Source organism: Sebastes fasciatus, chromosome 20 (genome assembly GCF_043250625.1).
Source record: "Sebastes fasciatus isolate fSebFas1 chromosome 20, fSebFas1.pri, whole genome shotgun sequence".
Classification (NCBI taxonomy): Eukaryota; Metazoa; Chordata; class Actinopteri; order Perciformes; family Sebastidae; genus Sebastes; species Sebastes fasciatus.
This window is the reverse complement of record NC_133814.1, coordinates 12,352,711-12,367,469: the sequence shown is the minus strand read 5'-3', so window position 1 is coordinate 12,367,469 and position 14,759 is coordinate 12,352,711. Positions and strand designations below refer to the sequence as shown.

Sequence of the window (14,759 nt, the reverse complement as noted above, 5' to 3'; positions counted from 1 at the left end):
CATCCTGAAGTCGAAAATTTGTATTTTGCTTCATTATTGTCATCTATAGTGGTTATTTTCATAAAAACACACCATTGAAATGATTAGGAAATAACTCTGAATTACTCTGGGCAGCATCCTGAGAATGAATTACAAGATAATAAGTGGTTTAACTTGGTTGTTCCAAATGTTTTTAAGGTTGTTCCCCCACAGGTTATTACAGTTGACATGTGTGTGGCTGTGATGTTACTGTTTGTGCCGCTGTGTGACGATGTAAAACTATCATGCGGCAGCGGCACACGCGTGTAAATGTGACCGGCAAAAAAACTAAAATATGAGACTGATTGGCCGGTCACTGGTCATGGCTGATCAGCTGATAACCAGGCGGTTTGGATTGACAGCCAGTGTATCTCTGGTTGCAGCCTTATGCTAAAATAATTTAAATAAAGTTTTGCGAAAACAGGATTTTTACCACATCTATTAAAAAGTAAAAAGTAAATATCATATTGACACAAGTATTCGGTTCTGATGACTGCCTTCTCACTCCCAACGCTGAGTCTGTTTTTAGACCTGTAGGCTGGTAACAATTTAAAGGAAAAATCTAAATAAATCAGTGAAGTAACACAACTAATGCAGATGCTTCCATTCAGGGCAGATTGGGATAACCAAATGTTTCAGTATGAAAATGATGGGAAACATATGCTATGACCTTCAGTCATCAGATCTCAAACCAGTTGGAGCACCTACAGTACAATGTGGAGGTAGACTGTACTGTACAGTAGTGTTGGAGAATCAATGCAAAGGCACAGTGTAGCTGCTTTTATAGGGCAATTGGCAACACTCAAGTCCATATTTTTCGTTACAGGTTTAAAAATAAATACAACCTCATGTTGTGTAAATAATGTTTACACAACATGAGGTTGTATTTATTTATTTTTTATACGTCATCATCCAAAATGACATCTGATAAATTGATTCCCTTTGTTTCCCAGCACAAAGCACTTTGTAATAAATAAAAGAATACAGGGATGTGGAATTAAAAGATAGATTGTGGCAGGTCATTGCAGAACATGAATCGGGGATGGTTGTGCTCTAGGCAGCTAAACGATAGCTTCTTGTTAATGTCATTCAATCATTAGCCTCGTTTTGCACCCACGTGATTAATTCCGTTTCGAATCATATTGCAAATTTTCGCAACAAATGGAATAATAAAACGCATCGGACTCAGTGTGCAAGGTTTCTGTGCTTAACAATTTTTATCGGATGATGGATTAAAATAACACGTGGAAAATATGGACTTCCAATGCAAAGGCCTTAAGCTGGCTAACTGACACTGAATTGAATGAGTTTGTTCTCACTACTACTACTTTACAAACACTAGCTTGAGCCACAATGGACCTGAAGTTTGACTTGTCTCACAGTTTTGCAATTAGTGGATTATCCATTTTGCACCATGCCAACTGCCCATGTGCATTGCATTGTGTAATATTGAGGGCCAGCACTATTACCATGTAGATGCCCCCTACTGGGCTGGAGTGCAAATGCCCAGATATTAACGTCATCAATTAAAACAACCATATTGGCTTATGTAGGTGTGTTTTATGACACAGTCCTGCCTCCCGAGTCTGCTTTTAGGTACCAGATCTGTGATCTGGTGTTACCTGCAGTGCCAAGTTGAGAGTTGAGACTTTCATTTTGTGATGTCAGAACTGAAATATCTCCCAGATATTGGTTGAAATGTTTCTGAGGCTGATTTTCCTCTTTAACAAGCCTATAGTGTTTGTTTGGGTTGATGAATTCGGTCACCACCTGTCAAATGCTTGATGTACATTTATTGTTAAAACTACAGAAAAACCACATCACCACCCAGAAATTAACTCCAGACTATATTATTTCAAGCTTTTCCGCAGTGTTAGAAAAAAAAACGCCTCGCCGTCTCCTTTTTAAAAGGTCAGGATCAGGGGTGTAGAAAAACAAGGCTGCTTGGAGACCCCCTGCACGGGCGGCTTTAATTACAGCCGAGGAAGTGGCACAGCTTAACGTGAACCACCCTGCTTGGCTGTTACATCCCATGACTCTGAATGAAAGCAGAAAAGCACTTTTAATATCTTTTAATGTGCCTGTGTGTGAGAGAGAGTCGCACGCTAGCAGTGTGTGGCGAAGGCTCCATGCAGCATATGGGCAGGCGCGTCTGCACTGCCTGTTAAGCAGAGGGGACATCAAAAGCTGGGTTTTAACCACCCACCCACCTTGTACACCCCATTGCCACCCCTCACTATAAATCCCACCCCAAAAGGAGCCATTTATGGGACAATAAGAGCCAATTTATGGGCCCCCAGAAAATGAAGGGCAATTCAGAGGTGTAGGATGAAAGATGACGAGGGCTTTCTTGGGGTTAGCTCTGTGTTTCTTCACAACTTTCTCTTTTGTGGTCTCAGAAGGAGGGATGAACCAGTCCAGCACAAAATAAGAGAATATTTCACTTCTTCTCCTGAGCTTTCCTTGCAAAATTTGTCAGATTTTCTGTTTTGCGACATGTTTAGAAAATACTTCAGATTAGGGCGGTCAAAGTTAACGCGATAATAACACGTTAACACAAATTTGTTTTAACGCCACTAATTTCTTTAACATATTAATGCAAATTGTGATTTTTTTTAGGTTGTAGCAGGCTCCGTTTTAAAGCTAGAATGAAGATGCTGGCATCATATGACACGTGAGGGAATCCATTGGTACCAACTATGTCATACTAGCTGAAGGAGGATAAATAACGCTTCAAACTTGCACTAAATTTTGGTGAGGAAAAACTATCTTAGCCATTTTTAAAGGGGTCCCTTGACCTCTGACCTCAAGATATGTGAATGAAAATGGGTACTATGGGTACCCACGAGTCTCCCCTTTACAGACATGCCCACTTTATGATAATCACATGCAGTTTGGGGTAAGTCATAGTCAAGTCAGCACACTGACACACTGACAGCTGTTGTTGCCTGTTGGGCTGCAGTTTGCCATGTTATGATTTGAACATATTTGTTATGCTAAATGCAGTACCTGTGAGGGTTTCTGGACAATATTTGTCAATGTTTTGTGTTGTTAATTAATTTCCAATAATGAATATATACATACATTGGCATAAAGCAAGCACACCCCCATGTTGAGAAGAGTATAAAATACTTGACAAATCTCCCTTTAAGGTACATTTTGAACAGATAAAAAATGTGCGATTAATTTGCGATTAATCCTGATTAATTACGGACAATCGTGCGAGTAATTGTGATTAAATATTTTATCGATTGACTTCCGATATACCACGTTTTACCTTGTGGCTGCTGTTTCTAAAGATCTCGGTCTGCGCCGTTGACCTCTCCTGTCCCCTAGAGGTCATAAAATGCTTTCAGTTGAATACATACATAAAGACAATGGGATTAGCAGCTATCCCGGACACACACATAGAGGCACACGAGACGCGGACCGGATCGCGTCTGCCTCAGAGTTGCTCAGGTGTGGCGAGATACCGACACGAGACGTTTTGGGGGAAATCACAGAAAGGCCTGTGCCATGCCCCGACCACTCAAGCATACACAACAGCTCTCTGGCCTGTAGTGTGTTGCTGATGGATGTAACAGCACAGACTTCCACGATCTTAAAAAAACTTACACACCAAAGTAGTGCATCTCTGTAAGGTTGCCCAACAATGAGTCAGCTACCTACATTATGCCTGGAAACAACTTCTGAACGAATCCCTGTTGCTCCTCTCCCCCTTCTCTCTCTTTCTCTCTCTCTCTCTCTCTTTTATTCCTTCAGTTTAATAGTCCGTAATAGTTACCAAGTATCATTAAGGCCAACCTCTGCGGCTTCTAACAGCGCTGTAGGCAAGCCAAGTGTTTGTTGTCGGCATTTTATTGGCTTCCAGGGAGGAGGGTTGTTGTTGTTCAGTGTAATCTTGGCACGCCAATAACAGGTTTCAATAAAAGCAGCTGCTTTCTTATGGTAGTTAAGCCGCTCTCCTCCTTCCCTCCCTCCCTCCCTTGTGCGAGTGTGGTGGGTGGACTAAACTGGGAGCTACCTGTAGAGAAGACTGGAAGTGTCTCCATTTGTCACTGACTACATTACTTCTGTTTCCCCTTTAACTCTCTAGTGCGACATGAGAAAATCACTTTTCTCTCAGATGTTTTTTGTTTTTCTCTGCTCTCATCTCTGTCACTTCCTAAGCAGGTTGCTGAGGTTTTATGCTGTGACTTCATCCAATGCTAGCTGGTTTAGCTTGACCACACTGCCCCCTTTAGGAGACAACCTGCTGTTGCAAATCAACAAAGCTGGAGAGGCAAAGAGCCAGAGGTTCCTAAAGACTGGGGGATATATGGGCTATGAAATAATTTATTAAAAATGATTCGGCCCCTTTTAGTTGCGCGTACCAATTTAATTTTAACACATGCCTTATATTTATAGCCAATTAGTCACTGCTCCCACCCATCTGCATTTAGAGGTCTGCATCACATCAGACATTGGCAAAATCGTTTATACCAAGGTTATCCCTTCTTCTCGTCACACTTCAGAGCTGCAACTAACAATTGTTTTCATTGATGATTAATCTGTCAATTATTTTCTCGATTAATCTATTAGCGAGAAGTTGTTTGGTCAATAAAATGTTGATCAGTGTTTCCCAAAGCCCTATATGACGTTCTCAAATGTCTTGTTTTGTCCGCAGCTCAAAGGAAATAGAAAATATTCACATTTAAGAGGCTGGAATCAGAAAATTGACTTTTTTCTCCTAAACAATTACTCAAACCGATTAAAGGGACTGTTTGTAACTTTTTACACGTATAAATCTACCGGGTCGGTTTCCAATGCGCGCTCGCATATGCGCGCTCGCGTGTGGCTACGCTGTTCAGACCGCTCCTCTGCTCTGCTGCCTGCTTGTCTTCACTCACACAACGCGCTCGTTCTCGCTCCACCTCACGTTTATGCGCGCACACCACACACTGCAGAAGAGTTAGTTTAGCTCTGAGAATATCTAGTGAATGTGGACGTTTGTGCAGAAATAAATGCTGCAGCTCCTCCAGACCAACAGAGGTTTCCCGTGTCTTGTGAAGTGACGGGGTTCTGCAGCGAGTAACGTTATCGTCTCGGACCGGGTGCCGGTGTCTCCCTCTTCACTCCGGCTGCAGTCGGAGATGATAATGTTTCTTTTCCTGCTCCAGCCTCCGGGGCTGAAGCAGGAAAAGCCAACACTAGGATCAGCAGTGATTCATGGAGAGACCTTCGTCTGGTCAGCTAACATTACTGCCAAGCAGCTGAAATATAGAGTAATATTGTGGTTTTAGCTGACGTGTGTCGCCTCACTGTTTTGAGCGATGCTCGTTCATGTCTATGTAGAGCGAGCAATCGCGAGCCCGACTTTCGTTGACTTTACGGCCACAGGTGTCGCTGTTAACAAGCATTTCTGATTCTTACAAACAGTCCCTTTAAACAATTATCAAAATAGTTGGCGATTCATTTAATTGTTGACAACTAATCGATTAATCGTTGCAGCTCTAAACACTTTGGTAATAAACACATATTTTATAACACTTTTTTTCTATGAACTCTTTTAAGCTCAAAACCAACTTGATAAGTCAGGGATCGTGTCAACATAGATTGTCACATGGGAATATAACATTGGATAAAGATGCAGTAAGAGAGGAGACGAGAGTAAAAGGCATGTGAAGAAAATTGAAAGTAAAGAGAGAAAAAAGCAGGCAGGAGACCAAATGAATTGAGAAAAAGAGGGGGCACTCACTCAGTCTGAAGTGGTGTTTGATTGGACACAAGAAGTACGTTGGGAAACACTTGAAGATCCAGTGTAAACAGTGTGATTGATAGTAAACAGTCTTGCAAATATAATACAGCAATAACTACATATTTGGGTGTTTACAACATTTTCCCGTAACTCTCTGGAAGAAAAAGACATGGGTGAGTTATGTCTATAATATCCCTCTGGTTTTGTAACTTTAAGCTGATCCTGAACCCTGACACACGGCAATAATTCGTACTAAATGTAAACTATATTTGTGCTTTGTCATCCCAATTTGTGAGTAAATTATGTATGTGAAAAAAAATGAAGTCTGAAAAATGTGAATTGTCATCTCACCTCTCTATAACATGAGGTTTCTCAGAATAAATCTTTATCTTTCATTTAAAACGACAGACATGACACAGGTTGAAAGTTTGAATTTAAGTGAAACTCTCCTGTGTTGCTTTCTTCTATATAAGATCTCTCATTTTTCTTGGCAGCGAAGTCTGATTCGCCACCACATTCCACAGTTAAAAGGTAAAGGAAGAAAGAGTCCCTATGTGGCCGAAAGAGATCCCGTCTCTCATGTAAAATTAAAAAGCACTCAGACAAACATTATTGAACCTCTACTGGAGCATGAACGTTCCACGACGTCTGGCTGACGCTGTCACAGGTTCATGTTTCCTCTCTTGGTTCCTCAAGGGTTTAGATGTTTTTCTTCTCCTCCATCAATCATCCATTATTTTCAAACCGTCTAATCGTTATTTCAACGTGTAGAGGTGGCGTACAAGTACGGAGTCCAGTATTATAACCATGCTAGTGGCATGGCCCTAATGTCGGTTGGTCCATCACTTTGGTCCAGACTGAAATATCTCAACTGTTTGATGGATTAAGATGAAATCTGAATTGTAATCACTTTTCTAACTTTTCTAGCTTCCCTAAGTTTTCGCACAAAGAGGCGTATGAATGACACGATAACGCACAAGGCAAAAGCGTGCAGTAAGAGCGCCATAAATATGCTACCCTCAGAGCTAGTGACGTCGTATAAAAAGTGAGAAAGACTGCTTATGGTGGGCGGCAACCACAGGACTTTGAACCAGGAGACCGGTGTTTTATTTTTTGTAAGTGACGTGTTTTTTAGTGACGTTTGTGACGTGTTTTCCGTACTTATGTTACATTGTTTCCGTATCTATTGTACATAGTTTACTTACTTATTTTAAGATCAACCATGACGTTTTTCTTAAACCTAACTAAGTGGTTTTGTTGCCTAAACCTAACTGCGGACGTTACCACAGTTTTGTTGCGTGGCGTACAAAGGACACGCGAAAAAGCCTAAAATGCGTCCTCATGACAGTCGGAATGTCCTTTATAATGTTGTGCTATTCATACGCTTTCCTGTGAGATCGGCTTTGTTTCCTGTATAGTGTAAACATCATCAACAGGTCAACATTCTTATCAACTTCAACTTGCTACTTTATGTTAAGTGCCAAATGTTGGCATGCTAAGTTGCTAAAATACTAAAATAATGGTTAACATTGTAAATATTATACCTGCTAAACATAAGTACAGTCTTACAGAGCAGCTAGCATGGCTGTGGACTCCTTCATTTAACTGAGATTACAATATGTTAAGCAATATTTATATTTAACTATCTATCAAATGGGTTTCTGACAAACATATTGACAGTTTTATGGAAGTTTTGCACTCCCTAATACTCCCATTCATTATGAGGTCTGTAGTCAGCCGTGTGGAACACTAAAACCTTTGTCTGTCCACATCTACGCGTTTGCTCCATATCTACTCGGTGCTGTTTTTGGAACCCTTAGTTTGAACCCTGCGCTATCAGCCCCCTGGGAAATGAGTGACGGCTTTTATACGCCATAACCCATGTAACTGATATAAAGTAGCACATGACTCATCCAGAAATGACACATCACTTTCCAAAAATTTGCTTCAGAGACGTCCCTCTGAGTCAAAAGCAACTTTTATTTTTCCTTTAATCCAAGCGGCCTTTTGACATAAACACAAGTTAATTTCCATCGTTTTTGGACCCGTTCAGCTAATTAAGCAAAAAGTCACATTTGACAGGTCCAAATGAATTCACCAGAGTCCTCCAAAGTCATCACAAATGTTGTTTTCATGCACCGTTTCACAGGCATTTACCGGTCAATCACATTGTACGACCGGTCCTGTCGTCGCAGCCCTGAGCGGTCTGATCCCTGAGTGATAACATGTTCTGGTCACATGAGGTGTATCGGGGCGGAAAAGGTCTCTTGTTCTGCCAATTAACATTCACGAGTGCGTCGTTTCCAAGAAAAACCTCCCCATCGACCCGGTTTCAAAATAGCAGCGTGTTGCCATTGTTGGAGCCATCTTCGCTTAACAGCTGCGCCGTGTAAATCTAGCACCCCATCACTTACAACACCGACTGTGGGATGTAGTTTGGCCTTTAGTTGTTATCATTTGTTTCTTTCACAAGCTGTGTTGCAGCCAGGGATGATGGGATAAGTCTGTGTGAGCGTTTGAGACTTCTGAAATGGAAACGTTCACCTCTCTTTGCGCGTGTCATGTAGCCAAAACACTGTATGTATAGTTTCCATGTTTGCTCATATCAACCTGGGGTGCAAAATACCCTTGAGGGGGCTTTAAGTATCGGTAGGTCATGAGGCAGTCAAGGAATAATATTGGCGCGAATGCAAGAACTGAGTCATCTATTATGATCAAAATCGTATTTTTTGTAAAATAACTCAAGAAAACATAATTAATCCTGCCTTCAGTGACTTTTTTTTTCCGGTTTAAATGACGCAAAATATGTGTTTGAAAGACAAACAATGAGGTTCTGCCTATACTGGCGGGGGGGCATGGATTTAAACAGAGCTGAGGGGGTTTCCGAAGTCAAAGACGGTTGGGAACCAATGGTTTATATGACAGTATAATCACGGTCATATGGCTGTGTGACCTCCCAAAGGCATCCAGAGGTTATCCATGATTCACTCAGATAATGAGCCTCATCACTTAGGCTGTCACCCGCTCTCCTCCGAGGGCCCGGGCTAATATCTGCAGCCAGCAATGCATTGAGGGGTTACATGAGCGGTAATCCCATGCAACGCTGACCGCTGTGATACATTTACTGTAAGCAAATGAATGATTAGATACTTATTCAGCATAATATTGAAGTGCACTGTACCGTGTATAATCTGGAGCGGGAGAAGATAATTGAATGGCTTTAGAGTCATGAGTGCCACTTCTCACTTATATTCATTTAAATGCACCTTTCCCCTAAAGTGCATCTTGCCTTCGTTTAAAGACTGTTTGCTTAAGGGATCAAGGAAAAGCTACAAAAACAAGAGGGATTTTATGCCGCACCACGAAACACCAGTGCTTGAATTCATCATCCTTCAACACTTTAAGTACTTATGAAATGACAATCATTCATTTTTGGTTCCTGAGTAATGAAAAAAAAAAAACTTGTCCATAGCAATCGCAATGGACTAATCTAGAAAGTGGACGCACCCTGCTATATTTTCATTTTCACATAAGTAAACTTTACCCGCTTGGCACAACATAACTAAAATTGTTGTGAAAACTAAATGCCAGTGATGCTGACTGATGATTCAGATTGCCGGGGCACTGAAAATGGTTGTAGTACTCAAGATCGATCTTGGTCTCAAGACCTCGACCACATTTGTAAGGAATTTTAATAAAATAGAGTGCAGATCAACTATCTTTCAACCTCGTTGTTAGATCCACAAACAAGACCACAAAGCTTTCAGTAGCATTGGCAGGACAGCTGGCTCTCTTTGGTCGAGATCAATTCTTCACCCGTACAGTATGTATTGCAGACGGCTCTTTGGTGCTGCCTTCATCATATTATCTTTTTCCTCTTCCCTTCCCATTATTTCCTGAGTTTTCTCACGGTGTTGTTTAAGGCCCGGGAGAGTGGACAGTTCGGGGTCGTCGGTGAGCGTCTGTCAAGCCTAGTTTTTGTGGTGTGTCCCGCACCGTTGGCTCTAGTCTGCCTGTGTCGGAGGCTTTTTAGCCGATTCAGCATGTTGAATCGGCAGCGGGAGCCTGTCAGTGAGAGGAATCACTCTGGCTGTTCAGTTTAAGCGAATCCGTGCATTTTCATCTCATCCGATCATACCATTCACAGATATTTTCACAACGACATGGCCATCTGGATTGCAGCTAAGTGGTGAGTGAGAGTGGCGTGAAAATGGTCGGCAGACGCCGCTTTGTTTCATGTACGTATCATAACAACGGCTTGTATATCCGCAGTCCTCGGTTACGGTTTCCACCTTTGAATGGTGAATACAGACTACCGCTACCTGCCAGTATGGAGAGTTATTTCCTCTCTCGCAGGTGCAGGATGTACATGGTAGTTGGCCATTGGCTATAATATTTGCAGGTTTGAGTGCCACTTTTTGGCGAAGACACAGGCGACATGAAGCGACGCAACGGTCAGCCTTCGACGTCGCTAGTTCTCTGATGTCGGTTTGGTGTATTTAGACCTAGAGACAGTCAGGGCACAGTGCCACCTGTCCAGGTAGGTGAGCTCTGCAGGGACACAGTCGGCGGTGAGAGGGGTCGGAGCCGGCGCAACTGAACAGCAGAGGCTGCTGCTGAAGGCCACAGTGTCGACCCCAAGGGGTGTAGGAAGGAAACAGGTGGTTGACTTCCTCTCCCATGCTGGAGCAGCCTATCTTGAGTCTAAAAAATTAGAAATGAAAGTGTGTTTATTTGTGTATTTGTAATACACACATAGTATTTATTGATTTGCCATTTTTTGTATGGATGTTCTGGTTTAGGAGCGTACATTTTGAATGCATACTTGTGATCTATGACCAAATATTTGTTGATTTTCAGCTGCATACAGCACAAAATGGCAGCATAAAGCATTTGCATGTATTTTACAGTAAGTTCACAGACAATATATTGTAAAGGCCCTTTCATTGGTAATTTTCCAGCTCTGGTACAGTGTGTACCTGCTGATTCCTCACCTGGCGAACGCAGCAGGACTGTTTAGGTGGTGAAACAGAGCAGGTTCGCACACGAGGGAGGACCGTCGACACACACTCACGCATGACTGATCCAGGGGACCCAGGTGCACCCTTAGAGCGCTTTCTGGTGGCCAAGTAGGGACAGATTTACTGCAAAAACTCTGGAGGGATTTAAGAGAAAGAAAGTTGACAATGCAGAGAGTTTGAGCCAAAAGACAACTGAATGGTTTCTCTTTTATCGTAAGAATTCAGCAGGGTGGAAAAGCCTTTAAAAACATCTTTTAGACTATTTTATGTCACAAAAACTCTTGCTTGAAATCTGCCTATTTTATAGATTAAGATTGGGCCATGTCTGGAGTCTAATCAGGTAGAAGGAGCAACAGGTCTGTCCTATGTGGCTACATCTCTGTACCTGGTGAACGATATAACCACGAACCCTCTCCAGCATTCCTTCACAAGTGAACTCTCGGGGAGTGAAAGGCTTCACCTGCAAAAACATACACATGGACCTTTATTCAGCGCTACAGTAACTTAAGTGTATAGTATTATAAGGTGTGTCTATATATAGTATAGCTGCTTGTTCTCAGGTCACCACCTCTGTGCGTAGAATGGCTCTGACGGCCTCCCGTACATCAGTCTTGTTAGTCACGTCTACAGTCCACACGTGGGGTTTGCCGATGAAATTCTCAGCATAAGGGTGCTGGGAGGAAATCTGTCATCCAAAGTTATTAACTGTCTTAAGATCTAAACATTGATGTACAATATTTATATTCAATTAATTTCTTTCGGTTTGAGGAGTCACCTACCTGTCTCGTGGTGGGCTTGCCTTTGTAGAAGTCATTGTTGTCTGATGAGTGTGACGGGTCAAATCGTGGCTGAAGGAAGACACAGCCCAGGGCTATTGCCTCAATGGGAGCTGGACCCTCATAGGGGAACCCGAGACCTACAAACACCTGAGTGGGAAGCAGCAGCGGTGACATGTCAAATTCTCAGTGATAACCTACTTAAGAAACAATAGATGCACTCAAATGATTCATCCCGATCGCACGGAAAGGCGCCTGAATGACACGATCATTTTGACGTGTTTTTTAGTGACGTGTTCTCCGTACTGATGTTACGTTGTTTCCGTACATATTGTACTTAGTTTATATACTTATTTTAAGGTCAACCATGATGTTTTTCTAAACCTAACTAACTGGTTTTGTTGCCCCCTGCTGGTACTGCACCCTCATACACGTATGTGATATTCACGCCTCGGCGAGGCAAAACGAGACACTGACACGCTTTGCCGTGATATCGGGTTGAACATTTCTGATTCACTGATTTGATAGCTTGATTGTGAGATGAGCTCTTATCTGACCTTGGCTCTGCGGAGAAGTCGCAGAAAGTGTTCCTGAGTCAGCAGGCCGTGGTTTCTGATGAAGCTGGGCAGATTAGAGGCGAGCCCCGGAGGCTGGTAGACTGTAGCGTGGGTCTCCAGCTCCTCACTGATCACCGCCACATACTCAGATTTACCCTGGTATATATTCACACACACAGAGACATACAGGACACAGAGTCAGTTCCTTGCAAACTCACAGCCTTTTCTACATACTTATGCGTTACTTTTTTTGGTACCTGCCACATGTAGTCCTGCTTGCCGTAGACGACGGCTATCCTGTCTTTCCTGTAGGCGTCCGGCTCCAGCTCTTCCTCCCTCGCCTCCTGCCTCGCTGCTTCCTCACTCACAAAGCCCAGGAAGGAGTTATCAGGAGTGTGAGCTAGAGATCACAGAGCACAGAGCAGTTCAGATTAAAGTTACTTTTTTGACAACACAGGCCAGAAACATTAAAGGTAAATATCTGTGCGAGAGGAAAAACATGCTGTACAGCATAAATCAGCTGTTAGAGGAAATGAGAGGTTAACCGGCTGTTTGGATAGGCAGCTGCCACCCTGCTGCCCTCCGACACACTAAAGAAGGTGTGAAAGATGAGTATTTACTTTACTAGGAATGTGCTGGCAAAGTTGTGTGTGTGTGGACGTGTGTGTAAGCATCACATTGAGCTGAATCTCAAGGTACTTTTGCCAAATCTCCCCTCATTCCCCCATACAGCAGCACACAGGTCCTGGCTCCTTTCCAGCTCCATTTGACCCCACTTGTCTCTTACACCTGTCTCTGCTCACCTATCAGAGTAGTAGAGATATGCAACAGCACACTGATATGATAAGGATCGTGCAACACGCGGGGGGTTGACGGGAAGCCGTGAAGGAATGAAGTTTCTTTAGTTTCAGTGTTTACAGTTCTGCTTCGTCTGCTTGTCTGTTTGGTATCCTTCAATCGACTATCCTCCTCTCCCTCGTTTCGAAACAGGAGCATAAACACCCGCCCGCTCTTTTCTCAAGCTTCTCTCCACTTCCTGTGTCTTTGTTTCTCTCTTTCTGCCCCTTCCCCACCATCAGCTAACATCCATCCCCGTCTCCCCCTCAGCAGGACAAATAAACAGTGTTCCCCGGCTGAGGCGTGCATGAAGAGTGGCTCTCGGCCCAGTGTCGGCCAGCTCGCCTCCGTCTCCCGGCAGGGTGGGAAAGATGACAGGGAGAGGTGTTGGAATGAAAGCTCTGTCTGGGCACCAAGTTTATTTAACCTCAGCTATTAATCCTCTCGCTGTGAAGACGCTTAGAGGGGTGTATGTGAAGGATCAGTGCTGTGGCAGCAAGATAGAAATACGTCTGGAAATGTGTGTCGAGTAGTGCATTTCTGTTGCCTTCATGCGGTGTCACAGCTGTGGTCTCACACACACAAATAAATAAATACACATAAACAGAGACTTACGGAACATGGTCATGTACTGCAGAGGCTGCAGACCCCAGCTGCCCCACAGTGTTTTATAGCCATGACTATGAGCATAACTCCCCAAGTTAAAGGCTGGTTCAGTGCCAAAAGAGTCCACGATTCTGAAGCGACACCTAAAATGATTTTTATAAGAAATAGTTAATTACAAAATGTATCTTACATTCATACACTGGTTTTCAACAAATGTATCAATTTAATGTGTAACAGTTTTCATATTTGTCAGGTTTTTTAGTTAAAGGGATAGTTTGGGTATTTTGAAGTGGGGTTGTATGACGCACTTATCCATAGTCAGCGTATTACCTACAGTAGATGATGGTCGACACAAGAGGGACAGGAGTTACTGCACAGAAGCAAAGCAATATAGTGCTGTGGACGGGGCCGGCAGCAAAACGTATTTTAGCCGCCTAAAAGAAAGGCTCACCTAAAAAAAAATCAATATCAGTTTAAGTGTTCGCTATATTTAAAATATTTTCGCCACTTTACCTTTCTGTGAGACAGCTATACAGTCTATGTTTCCAACGGGGAACTGAAGCCGTTATCTATGCTCTCGCCAAAGCCACCAGACTCCATTGAAAAAAAACTGTAATTTTACCTCATAGACGACGGAGTTGCTGGTCTACCGCTGCCTCGATCGGTTAGTTTGTTTCTGTTATTGTGAGACTTTGGTTAGTTCGGATTCACCAAACAACGGCTTCAGTTCCTTGTTGGAAAGGGCTGCCTGAAGCAAGGTAAACTGGTGAAAGTATTCTAAATATAGCGTACACTTAAACTGATTTTGTTTTTTAAGGTCAGCCTTTCTTTTAGGTGGCTAAAATAAGTTTTGCTGCCGGCCCCGTCCACAGCAGTACATTGTTTTTTCTTCTGTGTTGTAACTCTTGTTTGTTTCTCCAAGCTAGAGGCGTGTCGACCGTCATCTACTGTAGGTAATACACTGACTATGGATAAGTACCTCATATAACCCCACTTCGAAACATCCGAACTATCCCAAAGGCCTATAAGGATGTGGCTATTTTAATAATGATAATCATGATGTGGAGGTCAGGGTTTATAAATCTTTTTATCTACCGTTACACTAAAGTTCTTGATCCTAAAGACCATGAAAAACATTTGTAGCTCATTGCACAATTTCTAAAACTGTAAATGTGAAATAAAGATGTAATATTATTCAGAGAAAAGA

The 14,759-nt window shown here is 42.7% G+C and overlaps 1 protein-coding gene across 3 annotated transcripts in view; it reads right to left on the bottom strand.

Annotated features, from left to right (window-relative positions):
* Window positions 1-9,730: 9,730 nt before the first annotated feature.
* LOC141758576 (alpha-1,6-mannosylglycoprotein 6-beta-N-acetylglucosaminyltransferase B-like) overlaps window positions 9,731-14,759 on the bottom strand; it is a 20,905-nt gene continuing 15,876 nt past the window's right edge. For all 3 annotated transcript variants that reach the window (XM_074620127.1, XM_074620126.1, XM_074620125.1), the window contains 8 exons: window positions 13,562-13,695; window positions 12,367-12,509; window positions 12,110-12,265; window positions 11,556-11,702; window positions 11,345-11,461; window positions 11,162-11,236; window positions 10,750-10,910; window positions 9,731-10,459 (listed from right to left, as the gene is read on the bottom strand). In XM_074620127.1, coding sequence (XP_074476228.1) covers window positions 10,261-10,459; window positions 10,750-10,910; window positions 11,162-11,236; window positions 11,345-11,461; window positions 11,556-11,702; window positions 12,110-12,265; window positions 12,367-12,509; window positions 13,562-13,695 — 1,132 coding nt within the window. In that variant the 3' untranslated portion in view covers window positions 9,731-10,260. The remainder of the gene's footprint in view (window positions 10,460-10,749; window positions 10,911-11,161; window positions 11,237-11,344; window positions 11,462-11,555; window positions 11,703-12,109; window positions 12,266-12,366; window positions 12,510-13,561; window positions 13,696-14,759) is intronic.